This window comes from Haliotis cracherodii, unplaced genomic scaffold, assembly GCF_022045235.1.
Source record: "Haliotis cracherodii isolate W230 unplaced genomic scaffold, xgHalCrac1.p SCAF_6, whole genome shotgun sequence".
Lineage (NCBI taxonomy): Eukaryota > Metazoa > Mollusca > Gastropoda > Lepetellida > Haliotidae > Haliotis > Haliotis cracherodii.
Window position 1 is genome coordinate 70,278,908 of NW_027266319.1, and position 15,107 is coordinate 70,294,014.

General features: G+C 42.3%; 1 protein-coding gene across 3 annotated transcripts in view; it reads left to right on the forward strand.

The window, feature by feature from the left end:
• Positions 1 to 292: 292 nt before the first annotated feature.
• LOC139444857 (WASH complex subunit 4-like) overlaps positions 293 to 15,107 on the forward strand; it is a 74,680-nt gene continuing 59,865 nt past the window's right edge. For all 3 annotated transcript variants that reach the window (XM_071225846.1, XM_071225848.1, XM_071225847.1), the window contains exons 1-6: positions 293 to 503; positions 2,402 to 2,541; positions 3,377 to 3,542; positions 4,850 to 4,917; positions 8,673 to 8,755; positions 9,537 to 9,579. In XM_071225846.1, coding sequence (XP_071081947.1) covers positions 440 to 503; positions 2,402 to 2,541; positions 3,377 to 3,542; positions 4,850 to 4,917; positions 8,673 to 8,755; positions 9,537 to 9,579 — 564 coding nt within the window. In that variant the 5' untranslated portion in view covers positions 293 to 439. The remainder of the gene's footprint in view (positions 504 to 2,401; positions 2,542 to 3,376; positions 3,543 to 4,849; positions 4,918 to 8,672; positions 8,756 to 9,536; positions 9,580 to 15,107) is intronic.

A 15,107-nucleotide genomic window follows, 5' to 3' on the forward strand; every position in this document is an offset into this window, starting at 1 on the left:
TGAGCAAATGCACGTCATAAAGTGCTGGTGTTGTTTCTTTGACACAGGTTGACAACCAACTCAAAACTCGACTTGCACCATCCCGCTTCAATCAACATCTTCGCTAAGTCCGTAGACCTATAACATAATATTAAGTCATTGACGCGTTGCTTGTTGAATTCTCCGGTGTAGGCCCGGTTAAATGCGCATGGTTCGGATTTTAAGGGTTGATCACGTGACAAAACATCACATGATACTTATACCACTTCCGGTTTGTGAAAAGGCGAGTAGTTTGACATGTTACAGACTCTTATACACCCGTACATGTAAATGCAGATATGACATTTCAGTAATGTGATGCATATAACGGTCACATACTTGTCTTTTCAGATCCTGCAGCCCAGATTAGCAATTTTTTATTTAGCAACACGAGGAGTTAGAAGGAGGCGTGCCGGCGAAAATGGCAGCCCCTGGAACAACTACAGCCGACTGGGAGTTTGACAAATTTGATGATGGATCTTTAAGTAAGGACAATGACACTATTAGTAACCAGGTGGCAAACTTTGAAAGTTCTTTTCTAAGGAGATTTCAGTTGAAAACGGCAGAATTATTGTTGCGGTATATGAAAGTTGGTGAATGGGAGAGTTGTCTTGTTATGTTCGCTTGCGACGACGTTCATACAATGTTTGGCCCTCACTCTATGAAGGTTCATACTCCAATGAACTCGCATAAAGTGAAGGTCAATTCTTATAAATCTTTTATCACAATTTCTTACCTCAAAAGATTCAGGCCTAGATCTAAACACAATTTTATTTAGTACGTGTGACTTCATGTTTACACTGACAGCCATACAACAACCAGCTATATCGCAGAGTAAAATAGTTCCTCAAAAAGAGAGGTTACATGGGCGTATGGATGCACAACTTGCTCTCCAGAAACATCTTACGCAGCACATGTGTTCAAATCATATCCTCATTAGATGAGGAAGGTCTGTAAAGAACTACCTCAGTAAGTCAGTCACAATGACAGGGCGTCCTAATACATTTACATCAAGTACAAGACGTCAAAATGGCCGACACAATAAACATGACGGGAGAGATTTCCGAAGTTGTTGATGAACCTTTGGCGGTTACATGTGTTAGTCATCATTGATCAACTTGCCGATTATTGAATGGTGAATAAAGATGCGTCAAACAGACAGTAAGGTAAATTCATAGATTGCTGGACAACGGTCAATGTCAGCCTAGGCACGGATCAAGTCGATACTACGATAGTTTGGATGTGCATTTCTTCGTTTGTTCATTAGGATGGGCCGTAGCGAGGATATTCGTGAACAATCATGCAGTCACGCTCTCTGACATTTCTCAAAGTATACTGGAACGCTGAGACCAAGAATAAAGGTTCTAAATGATCAGAAAGAACGCTTATGCATGTTTTCGTGCTAGGGAATTCCCAGGGGTTTCCCCAGGAATGTGGAAGTAGTCCGTCAGTGTTACATCATTTCAAGAACACGGTCTTGTGAAAAATGTATGAACGTCAAATTGTGACGTTCATACACTTATGAACGTCAAATTCGCGGTCATGTGACCGACCTCTCCTCCAATGGAAAAGCCGTATATCGTGTAAACTTCAAATAAAAAAATTATTCAACTCTAAGGTCATTTTTGAATTGACAGAAATGGTGTTTGAATTATTTTGTTTTAGTGTGTGACCTGGCAAGTTGAGTATTTGTTGACCCTGACACAGCGTCTTGTCATTATCAGTAAGATCACTGCATAATGTGTCTGGTGCAGATTTTGTATTAGGCCTACTTGCAATTACCGGTACAGTTGAGGATAGAAACTCACCTTGCCAGCTTCAGACTAAGCTGGGCTGATGAGTTTATCCAATTTGCCAACACTTCACAAGGGGCACTATCATTAATAATTAGTGCTTGTTTATCAAGTCATCACCTCCCGATTGTTTACCTTGATGCACATATGGGATAGCCATTTCTCGCCGCCTAACTTAAAACTTGATAAAAATTTACAACCCAAAGGGTCATAAAGGGTTGTATGATTGTCAGGGGTACCTAATGGTAGAAAAAGTCTGCCTCATCAGAAAAGGGACCCAAGGGCTAAGGATACAGTTGGGGGGAACCTACCCTAACACAATTGACCCTTAGGGTTGAAGAGGCATGCACGATCTGTGACACAAGGGCCAATTAGTGTTCAAGGCTTCACTTGGTTAAACTGCAGTGCTGACGTGTGTTTTATAAAAAGTTTTAACAATTGTTTTTCTCTAGTGTGGTTGTACTTCTACTCTTATGTACACTTTAACCAACTTAACATTTCAACCTTTCACAAGAGGCTCTAATTATTCTAAACCTCCTAAACCTTAGGCTGCAGTTTCTTATCATATTTATCTACGTGTATCTTTTCAGAAATAGTTGGAGAATTACAGCTGAAGAAATATGGTAATTTTCTTGAGGACTATGCCTCACAGCTAAAGGATATTGAAGATGCTTTGGACGACTCAATAGGTGATTCCTGGGACATGACACTTGACCCTATAGCTCTCCAGGTATGGTATATACACATACTTGTGTATGGGATCATCTCTCCTACTCCTACTCTCCAGAGTAGTTCAAGCAAGAAATGTTGTAATAACAATATCCTAGACAAGATGAAAATGACTGGATTAGCTACAAGGTTATCACTGATCATGATTTAACCACACACCTAAGCCGGATTCCAGTAACTTTTTGACTGTAAACTTAACATGCTTCAATGAGAATAGTCTTTATCTTATTGCTTGAATCTATACTAACAGAACTTCCATCCAATTCCAACCACAAACAGGGAGATTGGTAGAAATTGTGTGTAGAGCTGATTACTATTTCCAGCTTAGTTTACTACGAGAAAATACACACAGTAATCTTAATCCTTGCATATAAGACAATGTCTAGCGGGACGGGAAATGCAATTTAAATGGTAAATCACTGTGTCTAGTAATGTTTTATCACAAATATAGGATTTTTATTGACCAAGATTGTTCTCACCCATTTGTTTACCTGAATTCACTGAAGGGAAACAATGTAGTTTTTTACTGCGTGTGATTCCCGTCTAATCTTATACATTATGTAAGAGTTTTTTTGCCTTAATAGAATTTGGGTAGGTGAGACAGCTGACAAAGGATTCAGATATCCAAACATTTGGACAATATTTGAGAAAATGTAAGTGTCCGGATAAGTGAAGTTCGACTGTACTTAAAATATTAATTAAGGGGCAGGTTGTAGACTGAGTGGGGCACAGCTTACACATACCAGGGCTACAGATGTGTAGATCAGTACTTCCACAGCTGCACTCTTTATTGATCATTTGAACTTCCGTCATCACTCTGGTTCATGTGTTTTCAGTTTCTGCCATACGAACAAACCAGCTTGCTTCAGCTGATTAGAACAGACAACAAGATCTTCAACAAGATCATCACAGTTCTAGCTTCCTTGTGTTCTGAAATGGACACCTTGAAACACGAAGCAGAGACCAAGTTCTTTAATGCCTTGTTGTTCTATGGGGAAGGAGGTGAGAATTAGCAGGACCATTCAACAGTGGATATATCCATTCTGTTGTCATATATACCTTGTCAGCAGCAGGACCATTCAACGGTGGATAAATAATATCCATTCTGTTGTCATATATACCTTGTCACCATTAGCTTTTGTTTATTCATTTGAGTCCAGTTCAAATGACACGATGCTAACAATAGGTGTCCAATCACAATACACTGGTGAGAGAGAGAGATTCTGTGGGAAGTTGCTGATGGAGGAACAGGGATGTTGATGCTATGTCCTAAACAATGCTAGACAGCAGGGTATTTATCATGAAACAATACACTGGATAATACACTTGAGGAAGTGATGATATGCAATATACTTGATGTGTCGCGTTGTGACTAATCCAAACTTGAACAGAGTTGACAGATTTCTTGCGCAACATTATTATGAGATAATTGTTGGGATCAGTGATTGACATTAATTGAAAATAGATACTAGCCAATATGTGTAGTGAGTAGAATCTACTAGCGAATATCTGCAGTGAATAGAAGCTACTAGCCCATCTGTCAAGTGAATAGAATCTCCTAGCCAATATCTGCAGTAAATAGATTCTACTAGCGAATATCTGCAGTGAATAGAATCTACTAGCCAATATCTGCAGTGAATAGAATCTACTAGTGAATATCTGTAGTGAATAGAATCTACTAGGGAATATCTGCAGTGAATAGAATCTACTAGGGAATATCTGCAGTGAATAGAATCTACTAGTGAATATCTGCAGTGAATAGAATCTACTAGCCAATATCTGCAGTGAATAGAATCTACTAGCCAATATCTGCTGCAGTGAATAGAATCTACTAGCCAATATCTGTAGTGAATAGAAGCTACTAGCCCATATGTCAAGTGAATAGAATCTACTAGGGAATATCTGCAGTGAATAGAATCTACTAGCCAATATCTGCAGAGAATGGAATCTACAAGTCAATATCTGCAGTGAATAGAAGCTACTAGCCCATATGTCAAGTGAATAGAATCTACGAGCCAATATGTGCAGTGAATTGAATCTACTAACCAATATGTGTAGTGAATAGAATCTACTAGCCAATATGTGCAGTGAATAGAATCTACTAGCCAATATGCGCAGCGAATAGAATCTACTAGCCAATATGTGTAGTGAATAGAGTAACAGTAGTTTTCAGGTACGTAGTTTGTCCCAAGTTCTTTTCTAAACGTCTCGTAGAAACATAAACATAAGCATTGTAGGATAATATTTTATAGTGTCTGTGTGCTTGACCAGCATGTTTGTAGAGCTGTGGACATTGTTGTAACTTGCAGAACCTGAGACAGGCCTAGAAGATGGAGACGCGCAGGTGCAGATGGGGAAGGTCATCCCATTGCTTCAGGTAGAGTTGCTGGTTGTTTTCATGTACAATACAGAATACCACCGCATCACATTGAGTCGTGCATCTGAAATATGTCAATGTTCCATTATTTCAGTAATAATGGTGAGAATTGGTCTTCAGCAACCCATGTCATGTTGATGGGTATGAGTCAATTGTCCTTCTTTACCTTTGTGAGTGAGTCTATGGACTCTTTTCTCAGTCAGATGACTGGGTTTTCCTCACAAAATGTTGTATATGCAGTATTGAGATACGTATGACCGTATGGTATCTTGGCTTCTGTATCGAGATACGTATGGCGGTATGGTATCTTGGCTTCTGTATCGAGATACGTATGACCGTATGGTATCTTGGCTTCTGTATCGAGATACCTATGGCGGTATGGTATCTTGGCTTCTGTATCGAGATACGTATGACCGTATGGTATCTTGGCTTCTGTATCGAGATACCTATGGCGGTATGGTATCTTGGCTTTTGTATCGAGATACGTATGACCGTATGGTATCTTGGCTTCTGTATCGAGATACGTATGACCGTATGGTATCTTGGCTTCTGTATCGAGATACGTATGACGGTATGGTATCTTGGCTTCTGTATCGAGATACGCATGACCGTATGGTATCTTGGCTTCTGTATCGAGATACGCATGACTGTATGGTATCTTGGCTTCTGTATCGAGATACGTATGACCGTATGGTATCTTGGCTTCTGTATCGAGATACGTATGACCGTATGGTATCTTGGCTTCTGTATCGAGATACGCATGACCGTATGGTATCTTGGCTTCTGTATCGAGATACGTATGACCGTATGGTATCTTGGCTTCTGTATCGAGATACCTATGGCGGTATGGTATCTTGGCTTCTGTATCGAGATACCTATGGCGGTATGGTATCTTGGCTTTTGTATCGAGATACGCATGACCGTATGGTATCTTGGCTTCTGTATCGAGATACGCATGACCGTATGGTGTCTTGGCTTCTGTATCGAGATACCTATGACCGTATGGTATCTTGGCTTCTGTATCGAGATACGTATGGCGGTATGGTATCTTGGCTTCTGTATCGAGATACGTATGACCGTATGGTATCTTGGCTTCTGTATCGAGATACGTATGACCGTATGGTATTTTGGCTTCTGTATCGAGATACGCATGACCGTATGGTATCTTGGCTTCTGTATCGAGATACGTATCATATCATGTGATACCTTGTATTGCTACATCCCTATAGATTCCTGGATTGTGTGGTCCAGACTCCTTGATTGTGTCGTCCATAGTCCTGGATTGTGTGGTCCAGACTCCTGGATTGTGTGGTCCATACTCCTGGATTGTGTGGTCCATACTCCTGGATTGTGTGGTCCATACTCCTGGATTGTGTGGTCCATACTCCTGGATTGTGTGGTCCATGGTCCTGGATTGTGTGGTCCATACTCCTGGATTGTGTGGTCCATACTCCTGGATTGTGTGGTCCATACTCCTGGATTGTGTGGTCCATACTCCTGGATTGTGTAGTCCATACTCCTGGATTGTGTGGTCCAGACTCCTGGATTGTGTGGTCCATACTCCTGGATTGTGTAGTCCATACTCCTGGATTGTGTGGTCCATACTCCTGGATTGTGTGGTCCATACTCCTGGATTGTGTATTCCATACTCCTGGATTGTGTGGTCCATACTCCTGGATTGTGTGGTCCATACTCCTGGATTGTGTAGTCCATACTCCTGGATTGTGGTCCATACTCCTGGATTGTGTAGTCCATACTCCTGGATTGTGTGGTCCATTCTCTTGGATTGTGTGGTCCATACTCCTAGATTGTGTGGTCCAGACTCCTGGATTGTGTGGTCCATACTCCTGGATTGTGTAGTCCATACTCCTGGATTGTGTGGTCCAGACTCCTGGATTGTGTGGTCCATACTCCTGGATTGTGTGGTCCATACTCCTGGATTGTGTAGTCCATACTCCTGGAATGTGTGGTCCATTCTCTTGGATTGTGTGGTCCATACTCCTAGATTGTGTGGTCCAGACTCCTGGATTGTGTGGTCCATACTCCTGGATTGTGTAGTCCATACTCCTGGATTGTGTGGTCCATACTCCTGGATTGTGTGGTCCATACTCCTGGATTGTGTAGTCCATACTCCTGGATTGTGTGGTCCAGACTCCTGGATTGTGTGGTCCATACTCCTAGATTGTGTGGTCCATACTCCTGGATTGTGTCATCCAGACCACGCCATTGGGATATGATGACAAGCATCATCCAAGTCAGCAAGCCTGACCGTCTGATCCCGTTAGTCGCCACTTATGCAAGCAAAGTCGCCTTTTATGGCAAGCATGGGTATGCTGAAGACCTATTCTAGCCTGAATCTTCACAGGTTTCATGGGGGCGGTCGGGTAGCCTAGTGGTTAAAACATTCGCTCGTCACGCCGAGGACCCGGGTTCGAATCCCGACATGGGTACAATGTGTGAAGCCCATTTCTGGTGTCCCCCGCCGTGATATTGCTGGAATATTGCTAAAAGCGGCATAAAACCAAACTCACTCACAGGTTTCATGTATGGACACAAATTGTCCATGTATGTGACGGATACATGTAACACCAGGTTGATTTGTACAATCTCTGCCTTTATGTACAAGAGTACAAGCCAATGTAATCTGATTGTATTTGAAGATGAAATATTTCTTTCCACTTCAGCTGTCATCTTGGTCAAGTTGATTGTGTTGTGGTACATGTTTGTTCTGACTCTGAGGCTGGAGTAGGTTTGTAACATGTTTGTTCTGACTCTGAGGCTGGAGTAGGTTTGTAACATGTTTGTTCGGACTCTGAGGCTGGAGTAGGTTTGTAACATGTTTGTTCGGACTCTGAGGCTGGAGTAGGTTTGTAACATGTTTGTTCGGACTCTGAGGCTGGAGTAGGTTTGTAACATGTTTGTTCTGACTCTGAGGCTGGAGTAGGTTTGTAACATGTTTGTTCGGACTCTGAGGCTGGAGTAGGTTTGTAACATGTTTGTTTGGACTCTGAGGCTGGAGTAGGTTTGTAACATGTTTGTTCGGACTCTGAGGCTGGAGTAGGTTTGTAACATGTTTGTTCGGACTCTGAGGCTGGAGTAGGTTTGTAACATGTTTGTTCTGACTCTGAGGCTGGAGTAGGTTTGTAACATGTTTGTTCTGACTCTGAGGCTGGAGTAGGTTTGTAACATGTTTGTTCTGACTCTGAGGCTGGAGTAGGTTTGTAACATGTTTGTTCTGACTCTGAGGCTGGAGTAGGTTTGTAACATGTTTGTTCGGACTCTGAGGCTGGAGTAGGTTTGTAACATGTTTGTTCGGACTCTGAGGCTGGAGTAGGTTTGTAACATGTTTGTTCGGACTCTGAGGCTGGAGTAGGTTTGTAACATGTTTGTTCGGACTCTGAGGCTGGAGTAGGTTTGTAACATGTTTGTTCGGACTCTGAGGCTGGAGTAGGTTTGTAACATGTTTGTTCTGACTCTGAGGCTGGAGTAGGTTTGTAACATGTTTGTTCGGACTCTGAGGCTGGAGTAGGTTTGTAACATGTTTGTTCTGACTCTGAGGCTGGAGTAGGTTTGTAACATGTTTGTTCTGACTCTGAGGCTGGAGTAGGTTTGTAACATGTTTGTTCGGACTCTGAGGCTGGAGTAGGTTTGTAACATGTTTGTTCTGACTCTGAGGCTGGAGTAGGTTTGTAACATGTTTGTTCTGACTCTGAGGCTGGAGTAGGTTTGTAACATGTTTGTTCATGTCACTGCAGGAGCTGCACTGTTTTGTAACACGTTCGTATGAAGTGGTCAAGAATGTGGTCCAGCAGTTTGCCAGCCTCTACAGCAATACCAGGTGATACACATGACCTCACATAGCCATACTCATAGTGTTGGTGAGATCAGGCCCCTAGTCTGCAGCAAAGGACAGTATACATTACCAATTCCTGAGCGTTTTTAATATTAAGAACATTAAAATAATCAAATTTTGAACAATATCACAATTTGAACACACAATGTCATTTAGAAAGTGGTCAAGTGTAACAAATGTTATTTTGGGATAACACTTTCTGAGTAAAGTACAAATTCTCATACTTACGGGACACAACCCCAAAAAGCACAAGAATCTGTACTTTACTCAGAAAGTGTTATCCATAATATAACATTTGTTACAATATCACCATTTGTTCCCAATTTACCTGCTAAAGGCACTTTAGTTTAGAATCTTAGGTAAATCTGTGCTAGTTTGCATGGTCCAAAATCAATTAAAACAACTCTTGGTTCTATTCTGAGGCATAACTCTCAAACTAATGAATATTGTGCATGAAACTATACATGAGCAATTACCACATGGTCTACTATTGTCCTTTCATATTTTTAATTTTTTAAATTTAAAATTTCTCTATAATTTCCTGTATTTCAATGGAAATAATTTGGAAAGTCTCTCATCTGCTTGCACAATACAATATATGATACAAGCTGCTGTGACAAGTTCAATAGTGTTTTCTGCCATGAAGAGTTTAATGCTGCTTCATTAATGCATTAGTTACAATCTGTACATCTGTCAGGAAAGGCTCCAGTGTTAATGTACATGTACTATCGGTTTCTGTAGTCAATACATCCCTTGTTTCTTACAGGAGTGGGCCGAAACTGATAGATGTGACTGATGTCCACTTTCAGGTAAATGGGGAAAGAATACTAGTCATTGAGCCATTGATTGACAGGTAAATGAGGATGAAATACTAGTCATTGAGCCATTGATTGACAGGTAAATGAGGATGAAATACTAGTCATTGAGCCATTGATTGACAGGTAAATGAGGATGAAATACTAGTCATTGAGCCATTGATTGACAGGTAAATAAGGAAAGAATACTGGTCATTGAGCCATTGATTGACAGGTAAATAAGGAAAAAATACTGGTCATTGAGCCATTGATTGACAGGTAAATAAGGAAAGAATACTAGTCATTGAGCCATTGATTGACAGGTAAATAAGGAAAGAACACTGGTCATTGAGCCATTGATTGACAGGTAAATAAGGAAAGAATACTGGTCATTGAGCCATTGATTGACAGGTAAATAAGGAAAGAATACTAGTCATTGAGCCATTGATTGACAGGTAAATGAGGATGAAATACTAGTCATTGAGCCATTGATTGACAGGTAAATGAGGAAAGAATACTGGTCATTGAGCCATTAATTGACAGGTAAATAAGGAAAGAATACTAGTCATTGAGCCATTGATTGACAGGTAAATAAGGAAAGAATACTGGTCATTGAGCCATTGATTGACAGGTAAATAAGGAAAGAATACTGGTCATTGAGCCATTGAGAGACAGGTAAATAAGGAAAGAATACTAGTCATTGAGCCATTGATTGACAGGTAAATAAGGAAAGAATACTAGTCATTGAGCCATTGATTGACAGGTAAATAAGGAAAGAATACTGGTCATTGAGCCATTGATTGACAGGTAAATAACGAAAGAATACTGGTCATTGAGCCATTGATTGACAGGTAAATAAGGAAAGAATACTAGTCATTGAGCCATTGATTGACAGGTAAATAAGGAAAGAATACTGGTCATTGAGCCATTGATTGACAGGTAAATAAGGAAAGAATACTGGTCATTGAGCCATTGATTGACAGGTAAATAAGGAAAGAATACTGGTCATTGAGCCATTGATTGACAGGTAAATGAGGATGAAATACTAGTCATTGAGCCATTGATTGACAGGTAAATGAGGATGAAATACTAGTCATTGAGCCATTGATTGACAGGTAAATGAGGATGAAATACTAGTCATTGAGCAATTGATTGACAGGTTAATAAGGCAAGAATACTAGTCATTGAGCCATTGATTGACAGGTAAATAAGGAAAGAATACTAGTCATTGAGCCATTGATTGACAGGTAAATAAGGAAAGAATACTGGTCATTGAGCCATTGATTGACAGGTAAATAAGGAAAGAATACTAGTCATTGAGCCATTGATTGACAGGTAAATAAGGAAAGAATACTAGTCATTGAGCCATTGATTGACAGGTAAATAAGGAAAGAATACTAGTCATTGAGCCATTGATTGACAGGTTAATAAGGCCCTACTGATGTATGTGGTCTCCTGTAGGTTTTGTTTGCCCTACTGATGTATGTGGTCTCCTGCAGGTTGTGTTTGCCCTACTGGTGTATGTGGTGTGCTGTAGGTTGTATTGCCCTACTGATGTATGTGGTTATCCTGCAGATTGTCTTTGCCCTACAGATGTATGTGGTCTCCTGTAGGTTGTGTTTGCCCTTCTGATGTATGTGGTGTGCTGTAGGTTTTGTTTGCCCTACTGATGTATGTGGTCTCCTGTAGGTTGTGTTTGCCCTACTGGTGTATGTGGTGTGCTGTAGGTTGTATTGCCCTACTGATGTATGTGGTCTCCTGCAGATTGTCTTTGCCCTACAGATGTATGTGGTCTCTTGTATGTTGTGTTTGCCCTACTGATGTATGTGATGTGCTGTAGGTTGTGTTTGCCCTACTGATGTATGTGGTCTCTTGTATGTTGTGTTTGCCCTACTGATGTGTGTGGTGTGCTGTAGGTTGTGTTTGCCCTACTGATGTATGTGGTGTGCTGCAGGTTGTGTTTGCCCTACTGATGTGTGTGGTGTGCTGTAGGTTGTGTTTGCCATACTGATGTATGTGGTCTCCTGTATGTTGTGTTTGCCCTACTGATGTATGTGGTCTCCCGTAGGTTGTGTTTGCCCTACAGATGTTTGTGGTGTACTGCAGGTTGTGTTTGCCCTACTGATGTATGTGGTGTACTGCAGGTTGTGTTTGCCCTACAGATGTATGTGGTCTCCTGTATGTTGTGTTTGCCCTACTGATGTATGTGGTCTCCCGTAGGTTGTGTTTGCCCTACAGATGTTTGTGGTGTACTGCAGGTTGTGTTTGCCCTACAGATGTATGTGGTGTGCTGCAGGTTGTGTTTGCCCTACAGATGTATGTGGTCTCCTGTATGTTGTGTTTGCCCTACTGATGTATGTGGTCTCCTGTAGGTTGTGTTTGCCCTACTGATGTATGTGGTCTCCTGTATGTTGTGTTTGCCCTACAAGTGTATGTGGTGTGCTGTAGGTTGTGTTTGCCCTACTGATGTATGTGGTGTGCTGTAGGTTGTGTTTGCCCTACAGATGTATGTGGTGTGCTGTAGCTTCTGTTTGCCCTACTGATGTATGTGGTGTGCTGTAGCTTCTGTTTGCCCTACTGATGTATGTGGTCTCCTGTAGGTTGTGTTTGCCCTACTGATGTATGTGGTGTGCTGTAGGTTGTGTTTGCCCTACTGATGTATGTGGTGTGCTGTAGCTTCTGTTTGCCCTACTGATGTATGTGGTCTCCTGTAGGTTGTGTTTGCCCTACTGATGTATGCAGTGTGCTGCAGGTTGTGTTTGCCCTACTGATGTATGTGGTCTCCTGTAGGTTGTGTTTGCCCTACTGATGTATGTGGTCTCCTGTAGGTTGTGTTTGCCCTACTGATGTATGTGGTCTCCTGTAGGTTGTGTTTGCCCTACTGGTGTATGTGGTCTCCTGTAGGTTGTGTTTGCCCTACTGATGTATGCAGTGTGCTGCAGGTTGTGTTTGCCCTACTGATGTATGTGGTCTCTTGTAGGTTGTGTTTGCCCTACTGATGTATGTGGTCTCCTGTAGGTTGTGTTTGCCCTACTGATGTATGTGGTCTCCTGTAGGTTGTGTTTGCCCTACTGGTGTATGTGGTCTCCTGTAGGTTGTGTTTGCCCTACTGATGTATGTGGTCTCTTGTAGGTTGTGTTTGCCCTACTGATGTATGTGGTCTCCCGTAGGTTGTGTTTGCCCTACAGATGTTTATGGTGTACTGCAGGTTGTGTTTGCCCTACAGATGTATGTGGTGTGCTGCAGGTTGTGTTTGCCCTACAGATGTATGTGGTCTCCTGTATGTTGTGTTTGCCCTACTGATGTATGTGGTCTCCTGTAGGTTGTGTTTGCCCTACTGATGTATGTGGTCTCCTGTATGTTGTGTTTGCCCTACAAGTGTATGTGGTGTGCTGTAGGTTGTGTTTGCCCTACTGATGTATGTGGTGTGCTGTAGGTTGTGTTTGCCCTACTGATGTATGTGGTCTCCTGTAGGTTGTGTTTGCCCTACTGATGTATGTGGTGTGCTGCAGGTTGTGTTTGCCCTACAGATGTATGTGGTGTGCTGTAGCTTCTGTTTGCCCTACTGATGTATGTGGTCTCCTGTAGGTTGTGTTTGCCCTACTGATGTATGTGGTGTGCTGTAGGTTGTGTTTGCCCTACAGATGTATGTGGTGTGTTGTAGCTTCTGTTTGCCCTACTGATGTATGTGGTCTCCTGTAGGTTCTGTTTGCCCTACTGATGTATGCAGTGTGCTGCAGGTTGTGTTTGCCCTACTGATGTATGTGGTCTCCTGTAGGTTGTGTTTGCCCTACTGATGTATGTGGTCTCCTGTAGGTTTGTTGCCCTACTGATGTATGTGGTCTCCTGTAGGTTGTGTTTGCCCTACTGGTGTATGTGGTCACCTGTAGGTTGTGTTTGCCCTACTGATGTATGTGGTCTCTTGTATGTTGTGTTTGCCCTACTGGTGTATGTGGTCTCCTGTAGGTTGTGTTTGCCCTACTGATGTATGTGGTCTCCTGTAGGTTGTGTTTGCCCTACTGATGTATGTGGTCTCTTGTAGGTTGTGTTTGCCCTACTGATGTATGTGGTCTCCTGTAGGTTGTGTTTGCCCTACTGATGTATGTGGTCTCCTGTAGGTTGTGTTTGCCCTACTGATATATGTGGTGTGCTGCAGGTTGTGTTTGCCCTACTGATGTATGTGGTCTCCTGTAGGTTGTGTTTGCCCTACTGATGTATGTGGTGTGCTGTAGGTTGTGTTTGCCATACTGATGTATGTGGTGTGCTGTAGGTTGTGTTTGCCCTACAGATGTGTGTGATGTGCTGTAGGTTGTGTTTGCCCTACTGATGTATGTGGTGTGCTGCAGGTTGTGTTTGCCCTACTGATGTATGTGGTCTCCTGTATGTTGTGATTGCCCTACTGATGTATGTGGTGTACTGCAGGTTGTGTTTGCCCTACAGATGTATGTGGTCTCTTGTAGGTTGTGTTTGCCCTACTGGTGTATGTGGTGTACTGCAGGTTGTGTTTGCCCTACTGATGTATGTGGTCTCTTGTAGGTTGTGTTTGCCCTACTGGTGTATGTGGTGTACTGCAGGTTGTGTTTGCCATACTGATGTATGTGGTGTGCTGTAGGTTGTGTTTGTCGTACAGATGTATGTGGTGTGCTGTAGGTTGTGTTTGCCCTACAGATGTATGTGGTGTACTGTAGGTTGTGTTTGCCCTACTGATGTATGTGGTGTGCTGCAGGTTGTGTTTGCCCTACTGATGTGTGTGGTGTGCTGTAGGTTGTGTTTGCCCTACAGATGTATGTGGTCTCTTGTAGGTTGTGTTTGCCCTACTGGTGTATGTGGTGTACTGCAGGTTGTGTTTGCCCTACTGATGTATGTGGTCTCTTGTAGGTTGTGTTTGCCCTACTGGTGTATGTGGTGTACTGCAGGTTGTGTTTGCCCTACTGATGTATGTGGTCTCCTGTATGTTGTGATTGCCCTACTGATGTATGTGGTGTACTGCAGGTTGTGTTTGCCCTACAGATGTATGTGGTCTCTTGTAGGTTGTGTTTGCCCTACAGATGTATGTGGTGTACTGCAGGTTGTGTTTGCCCTACAGATGTATGTGGTGTACTGTATGTTGTGTTTGCCCTACTGATGTATGTGGTCTCTTGTAGGTTGTGTTTGCCCTACAGATGTATGTGGTGTACTGCAGGTTGTGTTTGCCCTACAGATGTATGTGGTGTGCTGTATGTTGTGTTTGCCCTACTGATATATGTGGTCTCCTGCAGGTTGTGTTTGCCCTACTGATGTATGTGGTGTGCTGTAGGTTGTGTTTGCCCTACTGATGTATGTGGTGTACTGTAGGTTGTGTTTGCCCTACTGATGTATGGGGTGTACTGTAGGTTTTGTTTGCCCTACAGATGTATGTGGTGTGCTGTAGGTTGTGTTTGCCCTACAGATGTATGTGGTGTGCTGTAGGTTGTGTTTGCCCTACTGATGTATGTGGTGTACTGTAGGTTGTGTTTGCCCTACTGATGTGTGTTGTCTCCTGCAGGTTGTGTTTGCCCTACTGA